Raw genomic sequence first — 16528 nt, 5'->3', positions numbered from 1 at the left:
GGGGCGGGGCGGGGCGGGGCGGGGCGGGGGGGAAGGTAACGGCGCGATTTTTCAAAATGGAGGCTCCGGGGGAGGGGAGCGGCCGCTGGGCCCGGGATCCAACAGGCCTGGGCCGAGGCGGGCGATGGAGGGCGCCGTGATGGGGAGCCGAGGTCCTGAGAAGAACCCATAGCGAGACCGGGGGAGAGCGGACCAGCGCCATGGCGACCTGCATCGGCGAGAAAATAGAGGTGCGGAGCCCGGCCCCCTGGCCGGGGCAGCCCCGCCATTTGCCAGTCGGTGGCGGGGAGAGGCCAGGCGGGGGGGGGGCCGTCCTTCTCCTGGGCTGTTTATTTGTGGGGGGGGGCCGGGGAATCGGGCGTAGGGGCTTGAACCGGCCAGGACCGGCGTTCCCCCCCGCCCCGGGCCGAGCCGTGAAGCCATGTTTCCTCACCGACGGGGAGGTCGTCTGTGGAAAGCCCCAGGCGTTCTGTGTTTTTGCGGGGCGGGTGGCGGTCGCTCCCCAGCCGCTGCCATAGCAGCGGGAGGCGGGTGTCTGCCGTTCCACGGGAACGGCGGGAGAGACGGCGGGAAGGTGGCCCGGTCCGACCCGACCCCGCCGCGCCGTACCGCCCCGGCCGGCGCCAGTGCAAGCCGGTGGCTGAGTGGAGAGGACGATGCCGTGGGGGGTGCTGCGCGGCCCCGCCGCGGACAGCCGCCGCGCCCCGGAGAGCTCCGTCCAGGTAGCCCCCCCCCGGGGGGGGGCACCTGGGGGTTTGTGCCGGCATTGGGGGGTGTGGGGTCCCCCCGTCAGTCGGGGGAGGGGGGTGGGAGGGTGTCTGCATCGGGAGAGAGGCTTCAGAGCCTGGGCTGGGACTGACGGTGGTGATATGTTCGAGTTGCAGGATTTCAAGGTGGGGAACCTCCTGGGGAAGGGCTCCTTCGCTGGGGTCTACAGAGCAGTATCCCTGAAAACCGGTCTGGAAGTGGCTATCAAAATGGTAAGGCAGCCAGCCAAAGAAGCCTCAGTCTTCTGAGAGACTGAACAAGGGCAAGCCGCAACAGGTTGGGCTTCTGCGGTTGGGCATTCGTGCCTGGATGGCTTGTTTGTATGTAAACGATATTTAGATTATGATTCGATCCTGAACGGTGCAGTACAACCAAATAGACGGTATCGATAACTAATAGAAATGCTTGCAGCGCTATTAAAAGAATGTCAGCTCATATATTCAACATTGAGTGGACAATCAGCCCCGTAATTCTAATTCAGAAATTTGTGACCACAAAAATTTCATTTAGAATGCATGTGGCTGGAGAGGTCCTGGAAAAAAATGTCTTGGAAAAATTTCCCTCACTGCCAGGACAGACTTTGTTAGTCAAAGAAACTTGCACCTCACAGGTGTTTTGCCAGATTTACTTACAATCTGTAATGCTTTATTTTATACTTAATATTTATATTATACTTTATGTTAGTTTATGTTTAGCCACCTTTTAAATGTTAACTATATTTAGCATATCTGCCTGGCAAAAGCAGAATTGGGTTTCTCTGTTTTGATATTTCAGAATTTTTTTTAATTGGTGTTCGTATTAAAATATTAATACTTGTCTACTTTGAGGCAGTTGTGTGTTCCTCCGTTTATCGATGATACTTGTTCATTAAAAGCATATAGGAGGTTAAACTATGTGAGAACTTGCTTACATTTAGAAGTTTTCAGGCAAATATGCGTTGGACATCTAAAATGTCAAGTTCACTTGAACCTAACATGTATGTAATCAATGTTGCAGTGCTTTAAAAATATTGTGATCCGTTTACAGATAGATAAAAAAGCCATGCACAAGGTTGGAATGGTACAGAGGGTTCAAAATGAGGTGAAAATACATTGTCAGCTAAAGCATCCATCTATAATTGAGGTAAGAATCATGTTTTTGTAGAGGACTACACATGTGACTTGCTGTATAGTCTACAAAATGTATTTTAATTTTTTCATTGTTTTATGTTCTAGCTTTACAACTATTTTGAAGATAGCAACTATGTATACCTGATACTTGAGATGTGTCACAATGGTGAAATGAGCAGATACATAAAGAACAGAAAGAAACCCTTTTCAGAAGAAGAAGGTGAGATGTTTATTTTCTGTGTAGCTCTGTTTGCATTAATGATTTGGCTTATTCAGTAAATACTTAATTGTAGTGAAAGGGTAGTTTTAAATACCCTGCCATCACTCTGAACTAGTCTGTATATCTTAAAATCTTGTGATAAGTGGTAATCTAGAGATTAATTACTATTACACGTATTCACTTGAATTTCTGTATGCTTTTGTTTCTGTTTATGCCATTTTACAGCAGTTTGTGCTATTTGGGGTGTAGAAAAAATAGACAGCGATCTTAGAAGGTAGAGGTATATAGAAGGTAGTGCTTACCTGTGTACATAAAAGTATGTTGAAGTATAGGTCAAGACTGGGAAGTTCCACAGAGGAAATCTGGCAGCTTCACATCCACAGATTTGCTTTCTTTGTGTTGCACCTCTTCTCCTCAGTATTACTGTATTACATGTCACCAGTTAGCCTTCCAGATTATAGTTTGTCTTTTGTGGTGTCATTGGAAATATTTACTGTGTTTCAAGGTGTGCAGAAATTAAGATAATGCAGTTAACTGTGTTGCTTAAGGGCTGAGTTAGCAAGGAAATATCCACTTTGACACTTCATCTAGAATTTTTGAAGGACTAGCAGCTGAGGAGAAATTCTACTATGGTTTTACTTCTGTTTCTTATGGAAAGCACTGAAAATCCTATCTTTCATTGAGAGTTCATTGTCAGAGTAATGCTAAAACTTTTGAATAGTATTTTGAGAAAGAAGTCTTGCAAAAAAGATTAATTTCACTTATGAATTTACTAACGTTTCATGTTCTTATTGTTGAGAGAGAGGATTTCAGTTAGAATGTGGGCTACTGAAAGCCTAACCAGAACAGTGCAATTTAAAAAAAAAAAAAAAAAAAAAAGTCAGCTGCAATGTATAATGTTTGCGGGCACAGCCAAACAAGCTGTTCTGGTTTCAGCCAATCTGGATCAGTGGTTATTGCTTCTACTGCTTCCAGACTTACCATGCTGGTCATCTCTTGCACTGTCGTTCCAGTTTACCTGCTTCTCTGTCAGTTTCTAATCTAATTCTGTGAAACTATTATAGATACGGATTTTTCAGAAGTATTCTTAAAATTGCTGTAATTGCAACATAATAATAAATGATGCTGTTTCAGCCTGGATGAGTTTTTGTTACTCCTGCTGTAAGCTAAAACTCTTGAATATTCCCTGAATTTCTAATGTAATACAAGAGAAAGGCTGTCCCAACTTTGTCAACGTAGAAGTTTTTGAGAAATTGGAGTACTACTAGCCTTGCCAGTTTGCTAATAATGATAAATATCATCCAAATTGTCTCTTATATTCTATAATCTGCACATAGTGAAGCTGCTTGATTTCGTGCATTTGCTGTTTCTGAAAGTGAGGAGCAACGGAACTTTTTAAAAAGTTCTTAAGAACCCAGTTTATAAAGTTTAGGCCAATTGAAAACATTTCCAGTCCTGTTTAATCATTCTGTTAGCAAAGAAACAAATCTGACTATTGCTTTAGAGAACATTTTTTATGGACTTAGAACATAGTCATGCCGTATTGCTTAAGGCAAAAAGCAGAGTTAATTCCAATCTCATTAGCATGACACTTAAACATCCTTGTAACATCCCCATTATTTAAAAAAAAAAAAAAAGCAAGACCAATAGCAGACTTCATAGTTGTGAAAATAACAACTTTCTGATTTCAATTTATGGCTAAATCATCTGGTTTTGTGTTTTGACAGCTCGACACTTCTTGCATCAAATTATCACGGGTATGCTGTATCTTCATTCTCATGGAATACTGCACCGGGACCTCACCCTTTCTAATATCTTACTCACCAATAATATGAATGTCAAGATTGCTGATTTTGGACTAGCAACTCAGCTGAAAATGCCTCACGAAAAGCATTACACCATGTGTGGAACTCCAAATTACATTTCTCCAGAGATAGCCACAAGGAGTCCACATGGACTTGAATCTGATGTATGGTCTTTGGGTTGTATGTTTTACACTCTTCTTATTGGAAAGCCACCTTTTGACACTGACACAGTCAAGAACACGCTGAATAAAGTAGTATTAGCAGACTATGAAATGCCAGCCTTTTTATCAAGAGAGGCGCAAGACCTTATACATAGGTTACTTCGCAAAAATCCAGCAGATCGCTTGAGTCTTTCCTCTGTGTTGGATCATCCTTTTATGTCCAGGTGTAGCTCTGCACGGAGTAAAGATTCGGGAACTTCAGAAGATTCCATGGACAGTGGAAATGCTACCATCTCTACGACCTTCACAGGCTCTTCCAGCATCAGTACCAGTGGTTGCTTGAAGGAAAAGAAGAAGCTGTTGGTTGGACAGCCGCTCCCAAATAAAATAACTTTTTTTCCTAAAAACAAGAATTCCGCTAATACTTCATCGGTAGATGGAAGCGGTTCTTTTCATCAGTGGGGAATTCAGGGAAAAGAAATTGGCACAACCGGCAGGGGAAGAACCATGCAACTTGCTGAAGAGAGACCACATTCACGCTACCTCCGAAGAGCCCACTCTTCAGATAGGTCTGGCACATCCCATAGTCAGACTCAAGGCATATCAAATGTTGTTGAGAGATGTCACTCTATGGAACTGCTTTCTAAGCCTAAAGTAGGAACAAGGGAAAATACAGAATGCTATTCACCTGCAAACAGCTATACTGACATAGGAGAAATATTTAAGGAGAAAACTTCTAGTAGCTCTGGTTCTTTCGAAGGGCAAATATCTCCACCTGTAAAAGATCAACCACAGTAAGAATCGATTTTTATTAAGATGAAATTTAGAGCTGCCTTATGTTAAATGCATGATTTTTCCTGTAACTGAGCTGTAGTAAGTGTCCAGAGTCTCTACACTTGTAGCTTGAATACCAAATAGGAGAGGGTGATAGTTGATGCTGTTGCTATGTAGAGGTTTACCTCCCCACTGTCCCTCTTTTAAAGTTCATAGGTGCAGTGCATCAGCTAGCTAGATTGTAGCTTTTATTTATCCTGGTAATACTCTATTATTGACTTATTTCCATGTGCAGCAAGTTGAGTATTTCTTTCCCCACAGTAACTGCAGTAGAGAGCCTTGCTAATTGTTCTTTGTAGAACAGACATAGGCTAGGGTAGAAGGCATTCAGGGTGTGATTACCAACACTTTTACTTGCTGCTCTGTTTGAGGTTTTTTTCTGTTATGCTTCAACAAGATAAAGGAAAAAAAACCAGATTAAGTACAAGATTAGATGATGGATTATAAAACTCGTGTACCAGAAAGGAAAATAACACTCAAAGATAACTATCTGAAACTTAGTCCTGTCCTTAGTTGTGGTTTCTGGGTGAAAATCCTGGCTTCTTTCTATACATTGATGGACTGCCCCAGCTGATACAAACCAGCTCAGGTGCCAAATCTAGAAGGGATGCTAGGATGTTTTCTGTGTTGTTGGAGGTCTCATCTTTGACTTCTGTGCACTGCTATGCAACAAGAGCCCTCCTCTGTGATACACTTAATCTGTCTGTGCTCAGAAGTTTGCTTTGTCTTTGCAGAATATCAAAGAGCACTTTCCTATTTTAATATAAGGACTGTTGCCTATCTTAGTTCTTGCATTTCTCTCCCCATTAAGTGGCAACTTTGTGTGATGGTTTCATATGCTTTTCTTCTTGCAAATCAGTTCAGGGAAAATGCAAATGAGGACTTTGCCCTGTAGAAAAAGTAAATGGAGTAAGAGGTTTTTCTTGACTATTGGGAAGTGTTTGACATAAGTCTCTGTTCAGCAAGTTCAATGGGCATGTGCATTCTTTCTAGTTTGAGAAATGTTTGATGAATCAAAAAAGAAAGGATTTATGCAAATGTTAACGTAATGCTTGCTCGTATTCCCCATGACTTCATAACAACATGCTGAATGTAAATGGGACAGAATATTAATATGAGTGTGGAGATTAACGGAATGGTTACTACTTTTTTTATGTGGTTGATTATAGGAGAGCCTCTTACATCTATAGTTAGCCTGCACAGCAATCTTAAATGCAAGGTTCGAAGACCGAAATTAGATGCTTATATTCTGAGGGGTGGGGTTTTTTGTGATCATTGAGTCCTTGCCAATGCTAAAGTAAAGATCATCACAAAAAGAAAGTACAGACAGGTACAGGCTATAGAGACAGAAAACGTCCCAGGAACTTAGTGTGAATTTACAACAGATCAGTGATTCTGCTGTAACTGTTTTTGTGTGTATTCTTTATTCTTCAGCATGTGGATTATACCTTGAGGTCATCTGTGACTACATATATGTCATTTTCTAAAAAGCTGGTGAAATTTGTTATAATCTTTGGGATTTACGGTATTTTATATGAACTCAAATTATTTTAGGTGGTAAGATTGCCTACATATTTCAGCTGCGTATTTATTATGCTGAATGAGATCCACTGGGGTCATGGTCATCATCCCTGTGTCTTCTCTGAGGTTGTTTCCTATACTGTGAATTAAGAACCATGTGTAAGAACAGCCACTGCTGGAAGCAGCCAGCGATGGCTGCTTTTATCAATGGCTCTTTTTATTCATATATGTCAGTTCCAAGAGTCTACTAGTGAGTGCTAACAGGCTTAAATCGTTAGGAATAACTTCTTATTCCGTTTGGAAACAGTATTTTTTTTTATGCTTTACCCAATGAACATTCCCCATGAAAAAAGAAGCATGTTCTAAGCTGCGAGATGCCACCTGCATTTCTTAAATGTTCTAAAAGTGTTGTGGTTTCTGCAGCTGTAACATAACTGTTGTTGTGCAAGTGTCTTTGATGTAATCTTGATTACATGTGTAACTTTTATTTTGCAGCTCAAATTATCTCTGCCCAGTGAAGCCCCAGGTTGGTTTGTTAGAGCAGAAGTCCCAGGCTGAAACAATGCAGCAGTGGCTTGGAAGCATGCAAACAAATGGTGTGTAACTAATCAGTTGTACATTTTTTGCACTCAAGTTGGAGTAGTGACTTCTAACAATTTTTGTGGGGTTTTCTATATTTTATTTCTTTAAACTTGTGACAGAAGGGGTATTTGTATGGCCAAGTAACTGTGATACCAGAGCTGGCATAAATAACAGCGACTGGATGTTAACAGAGGCTACTGCAGGCAGACTTTTTTTTTTTCCGGAATTAAAAGCATGGAAGACCCTAAACTGACTTGTCACTGTAAAAAATTGACATAGATACTGAAACAGGCAAAATGATTTCCAGCATTGCTAATCTGTAGTATCATTTTTAAGCAAGAAATATTCCATTGAAAACATTGTTTTGTTTTCTCTTTCGGACTAAGCTGTAACGTTTTAGTTTCCTGAGATAGGAATTAATTTCAGAAGACTTTGTAGTTAGCGTTCCTCTTAAGCTGTTGGGCTAGTATAATAAACTGTATGTAACCGCTTTCATAAGCATGAAGAAATTGTACATTGGATTTGAATACTAAGCTTCCTAAAATTGAGGTAATTATCTCCTTTTAGTATTTTAGCAAAGAAAAAAAAAAAGGAAAACACAATTCTAGAACTTGCCATAATTAGTCAGTTGTGACCTGAAAAGTGTAAGTATAAATACATAACAAAAGATTGGCAGGTGACTCAAAAGCCCTGTTAATTTAGTTGTGCAAATACACCTTAAGAGAAAATGGGACCTCAGTGAATGAGAGATAATGAGGCTGCAGAAGGAGGGGTGGAGGAAAGGTGAAAAGACACAGAAGGGAAGGTGTTTTTTGTCATGCATCATGTTACATCTTTTACAAATAATGTAATTTAATCATAAAACTAAATCGCAAATCCATTCTAGCCTTTTTTATTTTGATATTACTGGACTCCTTCCCTTCCTGTCTACAGGGAATTGGAATCATATGACATATGGTCTGAATAATCCTATTGAATTTTTGATCCCTTCTCAACTGTTCTGCAACATGGCAGGAGGAGGGAATTACTTGTGTGGGTGAGGCGAAAGTTGATCAAGGGCTTAAATATCAAAACTGGGGAAGCGGTTATAGGAAGTTTAAATACAAAAATAGTTTTTTGTATTTTAACGAGTGACTGGAAATAAAACAAGGGGTTTGAACTGTGAATTTTTAACATCTTGAGTACTAAAACCTCTGCTTGATGCTGAAACAGTCGTTAGTTAATCTGAAACTTAAATGAAACTTGGTGCTAGTGGTTATCTGAATGGCAAGTAAACTGTGTTTCAACAAATTAAACTAATTCTTGTTTAAGTATCTATTTGAAATCTTAGTATTTTGTTTATTGAAGGCCATCATAACTGTAGTAACCTATTTTAAGGTTCTATATAATCTAGTAATCTATTTTAAGTAGCGCTGCTATTTTGTTAGCACATGTATTGATTGGTACTAAAGTTGTAGCCTAATGCTTTGGACGGAGGATTGAAGAAATCCTGTTCTCCACTTCAATAAGCCTTCTAGGATGATACTTTGAAAAGCTTTTAAAAACATAATAGCATTTTTTTCTTCTGACTGTGACTCTTTGAATCTACAATATACTTTTATGATGCTTTCAGTTCCACTGAGACCGCCTGGAGACCTAACTGGCAACAGTAATGCACATGGGGGTTTTCGGTATCTGGATGTGCAGCAAGATGCATCAAGAAATGCATGGAACACCTTAAAAGATATCAGGAATCATGATGCATCCATCGACTGTTCACATTCTTTGAACCAGAGAAACCCAAAGAAATACATCCCCGGAGTTCTCTGCAAATCTGAGAAAATTCAACCATCTTCTACATGTGGCCTTTGGTCAACTTCAGAACAAAACCAAATGTGGGGCAAAGAACCACCAGCACATCAGAAACCTACACTGCGAAGTATAGTATCACCTCTCAACGCTCACAGACTAAAACCAATCCGGCAAAAAACAAAAAATGCAGTGGTACGTATCAGCTCTTAAAATGGAAACAACTCAAGTATTAAATACAGTGTGACTATCTCTTAAAAATCACTTGGTAAATCAGAAGCATTTGTATTTAGAAAAGTTAATCCATAGTCATTTAATTTCAAGTCCTGTTAGTAAGATGCATATTGGTTTTTGTATATGGAATACTTGTGGCCGCTTCCTGCAAGTAGTGACATGGCATTGCTTTTAGCTGACAAGCAAAGAAGCTGTAGGTAGACATAACAAATATTAAGTGCACATATACTTTGTACAGTTCTAAAACTCTGTACTGCTTAGCTATACAGTTGACATAGTTAAAATCTTAAATGCAAACAGATCAAACACTTTTACAGATTAGATAAATAACTGGATTAGAAATGAAAACAGTCTTGCTCTCAAGTAAAAACTTTAATATTTTTCCTATAGTGCTGCTTTTTCCCTGTCTTGTGGGTGGGAAAGCAAAACAAATTCCATTAATCCTTACTGATCACATAAATTTTCTGGTTGGTTTGTTCCTGGTATCACCCTCTTGTTCCATTTCTTATAGTCCTGCTCATCCTGTCCTGTTTCCTCCTGCCCCCCAATTTGTTTTTTTAGAAAAGAACATAATAGAGCTGACCTGTCATTGTTTGATTTGTCACTTAAGAAACCACACCTTCACTGACCAGGCTTATAACCTTCAGTCACGTTGAAGAAGTGTTCTGTCTGAATAGCATTAATAGCAAAATCTACTGTAATAAGCATTTACAAGTTTGCAGTGCATTCGAGGAAGAAGAAAACCTTTTTTTAAAAGCATTTGTGGAATGAAATGATATCTTATCTTGCCAGAAAGTAAAGGTCTTTTTGTTTCACTTGTATATTTAATATATCTTAGGTGAGCATTCTAGATACTGGGGAAGTGTGTATGGAGTTTCTAAAAGAACACCACTCGCAAGAGCTTGTGAAAGAAGTTCTCAGAATATCTTGTGATGGAAATGTGGTGAGTATGTTTTCAGTTTCTTCATTGTTGTATAAAGGGCTTAGAGCATTCTGTTTCAGAGGTTTTTTTATTTGCATTTAAGTGATTATTTGTTTGGAAGTGCAATGTTTCCATATGCACAGCTGTAAACTTCCCCCCCGCCACCCCCAGTACAGCCATACAAATATAGGTAGCAAGCAATTACTTAAGAGCAGATTTGGACTTCACTTTTGGAATAGGTGAAGTATTGTTGAAAAACTGCTGCTGTTAAATAATTACTTAGAGGAATAGAGTGTTCATGGTAAATTACAGTAATTAATTCAACTGTGTCTTATTTCCATACCTGCTAAAAGTAGGGAGTGCTGTAGTAAGAGGCAACTGTAAACACATTTTTTTCCCTTTTTGTAGATTGCAGTTTATCATCCAAATGAAGGAAGAGGTTTCCTTCTTGATGACAGACCTCCTGCTCCTCCTGAAGACATCTGCATGTATGATTTTGACAACTTGCCAGGTAACCTGAAATTTATTTTAAAATTATGATTATTAATGTGATTAAGTGAATGTTGTTTGAGACTTCTTAGCTTTTAGCCACTACTTTTCAGATAACTGTGAAGGTAAAACTCCTTTCAGAATAAGATTCAAACTACAGTTTAACTGGAAACTGTATTTTGAAACTTCACAAGAAAGCCTAAACCTACAGGTCTTAATTCATTTTGTATGGAAGTTATAAGGAGTCACCTACCCCTTTACAATGTAGCGTACTAAAATTAAAGCTTTCATAATCTTCTCCTCGTTCATATTGGAAGCTGTTTAAATATGAGTGGAAGAAATACTATCAGGTCATTTTTTAAAACAGCAACTTTACTTTGTGCTTCCTAATACTCATAACTTGGGGAGGAAGGGGAAAAAATACATACTTTAAAGTGTTGACAGAGTATTTAATGTAAACAGCTGAAGAAAAAAGTATAACCTAACTGTAAGGTTTTAAGAGACAAGCAGACTTCTCTACTAATTGGAGATCAAAGACAGATTTCACCTAAAGCCAGAAAGCCAGCTGGACCACGATATCTAGTTAAATAGTATATGCAGCACTTTACTATGTTGTTTAGGTTCTGAATTATGTTCACTGAAGCTATTCAAGCGAAGCTGTTGAAGACGCACACTTTTCTAAATGTTGGTGGAAATAAGTCGGTTTCTTTGAACATAATTCTGTTAAGTACTTAAATATTACTTATAACCTTCAGCTATCAAATACATATTTTAAATTACTTCAAGTTGGTGCAAAGTGTTTAATCTGATGACTTTTTGGTAAAGGTTTTTAAATTTTCTTTTGTAGAAAAGTACTGGAAAAAATACCAGTATGCAGCCAAGTTTGTGCAGTTGGTAAGAACAAAAACCCCCAAAGTTACGTTCTACACAAGATATGCCAAGTGCATGTTGATGGAAAATTCACCCACTGCAGATGTTGAAATTTGTTTTTATGATGGTATGTATTCATTTTTGCAATTACGCAATTAGTTATATCATATTATTAAAGCTGCACTAAAATATTGCCAAACATTAAACAATGAACACTTCAGGTTGAAGAAAATACTAGAAACTTTTTTTTTTTGCCACTCTGCCTTTATTCTAGCACTAGGAGATCAGTTTATTATTCATTAGTTCCTTCCCGATACCTTCTTCAGGGAGTACATGTTGCAAAAGTGTTATTTAAATTATGCTTTGTTTTTATTGATGAGCTCTTCTTTGCATCTACCTTTGATAGTCAACCTACTTGGTGAAAGGTGTGTCCCTACTCCAAGCTTTCCATTAACTGAGGTAATAGTATTACGAAGAACACTCACTCGAGATAGCAGTTGGCTGCCTTTTCCAACTCTACCCTTCATAAACTAGACTGCACTGATGATTGTTTTCTCACTATAGACTGCTGTCAACTAGTTTGATTTGCCACACATATAGATATACCCCAACAGAATTTATGACAAAAAAAAAAGACTTAACAGCTTTGTGATTCAGTATGGAACTGCTATTGAAAGAATGGGCATCTTTTTTAAAACCGTATTGAGATACTAACAGAGCCTAATTAACCAATCTTTGGCAATACTGTTAGAGATGTTAATTTTGTCTCACATTAATGTCTAGAAAGGTAGTTACTAGGATATGTAATAAATGCATTATTCAGCCCATTTAAGTAGTGATCTTTGGCCATAGAGGGCATTCCGTTAATACCACAGTTGCAATTTAAGTGGCTTTTTATTACTGCTAGACATAGAGCTCATGCAGGAGTGGTTTTATTCTTGCAGTAATTAAGTCAGTGAGATACACTTCAGTAGAGTAGAATGTAATGGCAGAAATCTGTATTTCATAGATGCTGGTATGTTACACAATTCACACTAGAAATTTTTACTTTTTACAGGAGCAAAGATACACAAGACAGCTGGTGTAACTCGCGTGATTGAAAAATCAGGGAAGTCCTTCACTTTGAAAGGAGAAAACGAAGCGGGTTTGAAGAAGGAAATACAAGTTTATATGGATCATGCAAATGAGGTAAACTTTTATATGGACCTTTTCTTGTGCAAAGCAACCTTCTGAAAAATCAGTTTCTCTTTCACAAATGTGCTTTCAATGTTGCTTTTCATATTTTTCATTACACTAATAAGGAGGGATGATAAAGTGTTTTTTGGAAGAGCAAATATCAATGTAGAGGTAGCAGTAACAATGCCTCACAATGAAGACTGTTAGAGGAAATTCTTACTAGTGTGTAAAGCAGGTTTGCCTGTATGGTGAAAGGATTAAACAGAACAGTTGAAGCTGCTTTATACAAGTTTTAAAAAAAACTCCCCCCCCCCCCCCCCCGCAAAAAAAGCCAAACCAAAAAAACACAAAACATAGAAACCTGCCAGGTGTTTAACTGGCCATCCTGCTGTACTTTCTTGTTTCATGTCACCCAATTAGCAGTCACAAGTATTTTTTGTCTATGAACTTAGGAAGCAGTAAAAATATAGTACAAAATTCTGTTCTGTTATTTTCTGGAAGAGAATTCGGGGGTGTTCTAGACCCTCATCTAGTCCTGCTAAAAGGGGAGGAGATGTGATTATTAAGAGCTTAATTCCAGATGTGCTGAAGTTACAATGGAATCTTGCTGTAGTATAGATTTTTGAATGGCCTCCGTGGTATATGAGTGCAGCTATAATCGATATTCAGTACCATTGAAAAAAATTTCCTTGTGCAGGCTCACCTGCCATACTAAACATGTATGAAATAGTTATACTGTTCTCAGTTAAAAACTTCAAGAAGCTTCTTCTAATTCCAGGGACATCGTATATGCCTTGCACTGGAATCTGCTGTCTTGGAAGAAGAAAAAAGGAGTGCAAGTGTTCCATTTTTTCCAATAATTGTTGGAAGGTAGTATCTTTCACCTGAAAATACTTACGCACTTGAATATTCCTACTAAGCATCCTTATGCAGCTGATGTTTGCAGAAGCCAGGGTTGCTTAACAGAGGCTCATAGTCATTAGCAAGATAAATATTAACTTGATAGCATGTATGAACACCTTATTTTGGACTTGCAAAGCCTCCTTTGATGCTAGGACAACATACAGTTGTGGATTTAGACTAAACCAGGCTAACAATTAGCATGTGTAAAAACAGTTCTGCAGAAGACCAGTGTCATGAAGTGCTTTTGTACAGTCCATGGTAAGCTAAGGGAAAAGCTATGTCTCCTCACTTGTTTTAGTCCCTTTTGGACAGACCTTTTCCCAATTTGTCTTATTATTTTTCCAGAAAACCTGGCATTACTGAATCGCCACAGGCGGTAGTACCTCCACTGTTGGACAACACAAACTGTTCAAAAGAAGTTATGGCACTGGATAGAAATATAGCTGCCACTTCTACTCCAGTTCAGATGCCAAACTGTACTCCTGTAAGTACACAAGAACATACAGTGGAGACTACTCTCCAGTAGGAATTCAAATATTGCTGTTTTATTTGAACTAATGGAATTACATTTGTATGGACATAAGCTTTTATTAGCCATTTGTGAGCATATTGACTAGAAATGTTAATTTTGATTTTAACTAACTTTTGATATCTGGATTTAAGATAATTTGAAAAATCAAAATCCTCCAGAACTTTACCGCAAATTCCTCCTGGGAAGATAGTTTGAAAGTTGCTTACTCATGTTATGCAGCACAGTCTTCAGTTTGTTTTGGAGAGCTCTGATGTGCCCTCAGGCCTTCATTATAGTGAATGGTAGTCAAAAACGATATTAGTGTTTGAGGCTATTGTTCTGAAATGATCAAGTGCTAGTGTGTTTAAAAAAAAAAAAGTGCAAGCATAAATGTATTTATATGTATAGCCAACAAGGCTTTGTGTGCGATTTCATCTAGCTTGTTTAAAAGACCCACCAAGCTTCAATTCCTGCATCACATCCCTGATAAAACTTCCCCAGCTGACTGAATGATATGGGGGTCTTGGCACGCTGAGTCTGTATCATCTGAACTTTGTTGAATTTACATGGGTCTGCATCTCTTTGATTGTGTAGCACGTGTCCTTAGTGCAGGATCTGCCAGTTTCTGCTTGACTGGAATGAACCTGGCAACAAAAATTCCTTAGGGCTTCAGTACTAGTGTCAATTTTTTACACTGACTTAAGGTTACCCATCACCAGAGTTCTAACTTGAGGGTTCAGCATTCAAACTCATTCTTTGTTTGCCATATAGCACTTTCACTGTTTGCTTTCTCTTCTGAAGTATGTACTTCTAAGCAAAACACCACAATATCTGGTTGCCTTTCTGTGTTACTCTCGACTTTTTTTGTCAGTTTGTTTATACTTAACTAGGTCTGTATATCCTGAGGTGCAGCTTGTTGTTTCTTTCAGGTTCCTGTAATTATCTGGATCCTGATCTCTTTCCTGACCAAGCTCTCCTATTTCAGAGGCATCCCCTGACTTGCATCTTTTCACTGAACCCTGAATCTTAAATACTGCTAAGCACACCACCTCATCTCTGTCATCTCTGTGACTATGGGAGGAGGTATTCGAGTAGTAGAACTTTTATAGAAGCAGACCTGTTCCTCCTAGACAGTAGTGGTGGTGGTGTTGTCCTAAAGGCCTCTGATGTTTGCTCCTCTGTTATTCTTAATTCATCACTTTTGCCTCTCTAAACCTGTAACAGACACTGTATGTGCCGTAGAACTCTTCTATTAATGTTTAATATTCTAGTTTCCAATTAATAACTATGTCCATACTGTTGTAAAATATTGGCCAAGTGGTCATCTGAATGAGGGCTGCTTTATAATCTAACGTGCTGAACATTTTTGCTGAAGATGGACAGGGTTTTCTGTCAGTCAGATAAGGAAAAATGGGGGTTAAGTAGAAAAAGTCTGCTCATGGAAAGCAATGCCTTTGTGAGTACAGGGAAGTGGTAGAAAAACTCTCATAGTACTGAGAAAGTCATACGAAATCCTGTGGGGTTTTTATAATGTAATGCTGTTAAATGAAGCATATGGGCTAAATCTGTCTGTATATATGAGAAGATTAGAACAGGTGGGAGTTGACCACTATAGTTGGTATAGAATCAGTCGGATTAATACTAAGGCTGCTAATACTGTGCATTTCTGGGTTTTAGGTGGTGTCATATGAAAAGTCTACTTTTATGACTAACACTGCTGAAACTACGTGCTCCTCTGTTCATCAAACGGAATGCAGTCCAAATTCAGCCCAACTTTTAAAATCTGTCTTCGTGAAAAACGTTGGTTGGGCTTCTCAGGTGAGAAATGAATACTCATAAAGGAGGGAATTCTGTTCTTTTTGCCTATTAAACTTGAGATACATATTTTTAAGTCATTAACTTTTAAACTTGATTTGTGAGGAATACATTCAGTTGTGCTTTGCTACAGTTTAAATCTGGTATGTGTAAAGATCCTTCCAAACAAGCGTCTTGGATAAATACCATGATGAACTACATAAGTAGAAGAAACCAAAATAATAGTTCTGTATTTCAGTTATTACAATCTTCCTGTCGTGGTTATTGCCTGTTTCAGTGCCTTGTCATTTAAATTTGACTAGTAAAAAACTGAAGCTGTTCAACTTCTGTCTGTTCACTAATATGGATGTAAAGGTGTCATGACATCATGTTTTTAACAGATACGTACCAGATCTGTACAAGAAGAAGAATCTGCCTGTACAAGAAAAGCTGTTTCCTTACATAGAAATTTTTCCTCTGCTTTTCTGTGGGACTAGCTTTAGATTTAAAAAAATGGTTCTCTGCAATCCAGATAAAGTAAGCTTCCTGTCCTAACAGAGAAGGTTTGCTTTATATATATATAAACTTCAAAATGTATACAGCTGTGAACTTTTACAAATGGGCCTTCTATTTTATGTTTGGTCCTTTTTAAAATTTCTTTAGGAGTGGTTAAGCCACAGGTACTTTATTTAACTGTCATTGCAAAGGATGACTAAAGGCGAGTACCTGAAACCTTAGGAAGTCTGATTCTTTAGACTGCATGACACTACTTCCTCTGAAGTAGTATACGTGCCATCTTCATCTTTAAAAGACTGACCAAGGTGCCCAAGTCACTTAAGCA

At 38.7% G+C, this 16528-nt stretch overlaps 2 protein-coding genes across 2 annotated transcripts in view; one reads left to right on the top strand and one right to left on the bottom strand.

The window, feature by feature from the left end:
* The first annotated feature begins 22 nt into the window (after positions 1 to 22).
* Positions 23 to 16528, top strand: part of PLK4 (polo like kinase 4) — an 18075-nt gene continuing 1569 nt past the window's right edge. The window contains exons 1-14 of the mRNA XM_075036746.1: positions 23 to 230; positions 885 to 980; positions 1795 to 1890; positions 1983 to 2097; positions 3825 to 4857; positions 6914 to 7014; positions 8613 to 8983; positions 9861 to 9965; positions 10353 to 10455; positions 11281 to 11430; positions 12361 to 12491; positions 13258 to 13349; positions 13728 to 13866; positions 15571 to 15711. Of these exons, the coding sequence (XP_074892847.1) occupies positions 201 to 230; positions 885 to 980; positions 1795 to 1890; positions 1983 to 2097; positions 3825 to 4857; positions 6914 to 7014; positions 8613 to 8983; positions 9861 to 9965; positions 10353 to 10455; positions 11281 to 11430; positions 12361 to 12491; positions 13258 to 13349; positions 13728 to 13866; positions 15571 to 15711 (2703 nt within the window). The 5' untranslated portion in view covers positions 23 to 200. The remainder of the gene's footprint in view (positions 231 to 884; positions 981 to 1794; positions 1891 to 1982; positions 2098 to 3824; positions 4858 to 6913; positions 7015 to 8612; positions 8984 to 9860; positions 9966 to 10352; positions 10456 to 11280; positions 11431 to 12360; positions 12492 to 13257; positions 13350 to 13727; positions 13867 to 15570; positions 15712 to 16528) is intronic.
* Positions 10687 to 16528, bottom strand: part of MFSD8 (major facilitator superfamily domain containing 8) — a 22051-nt gene continuing 16209 nt past the window's right edge. The window contains exon 13 of the mRNA XM_075036774.1: positions 10687 to 10750. Within this exon, the coding sequence (XP_074892875.1) occupies positions 10739 to 10750 (12 nt within the window). The 3' untranslated portion in view covers positions 10687 to 10738. The remainder of the gene's footprint in view (positions 10751 to 16528) is intronic.

Source organism: Buteo buteo, chromosome 1 (genome assembly GCF_964188355.1).
Source record: "Buteo buteo chromosome 1, bButBut1.hap1.1, whole genome shotgun sequence".
NCBI lineage: Eukaryota > Metazoa > Chordata > Aves > Accipitriformes > Accipitridae > Buteo > Buteo buteo.
Note: the sequence above shows the minus strand (reverse complement) of the source record. Positions and strands in the feature narration are given on the sequence as shown.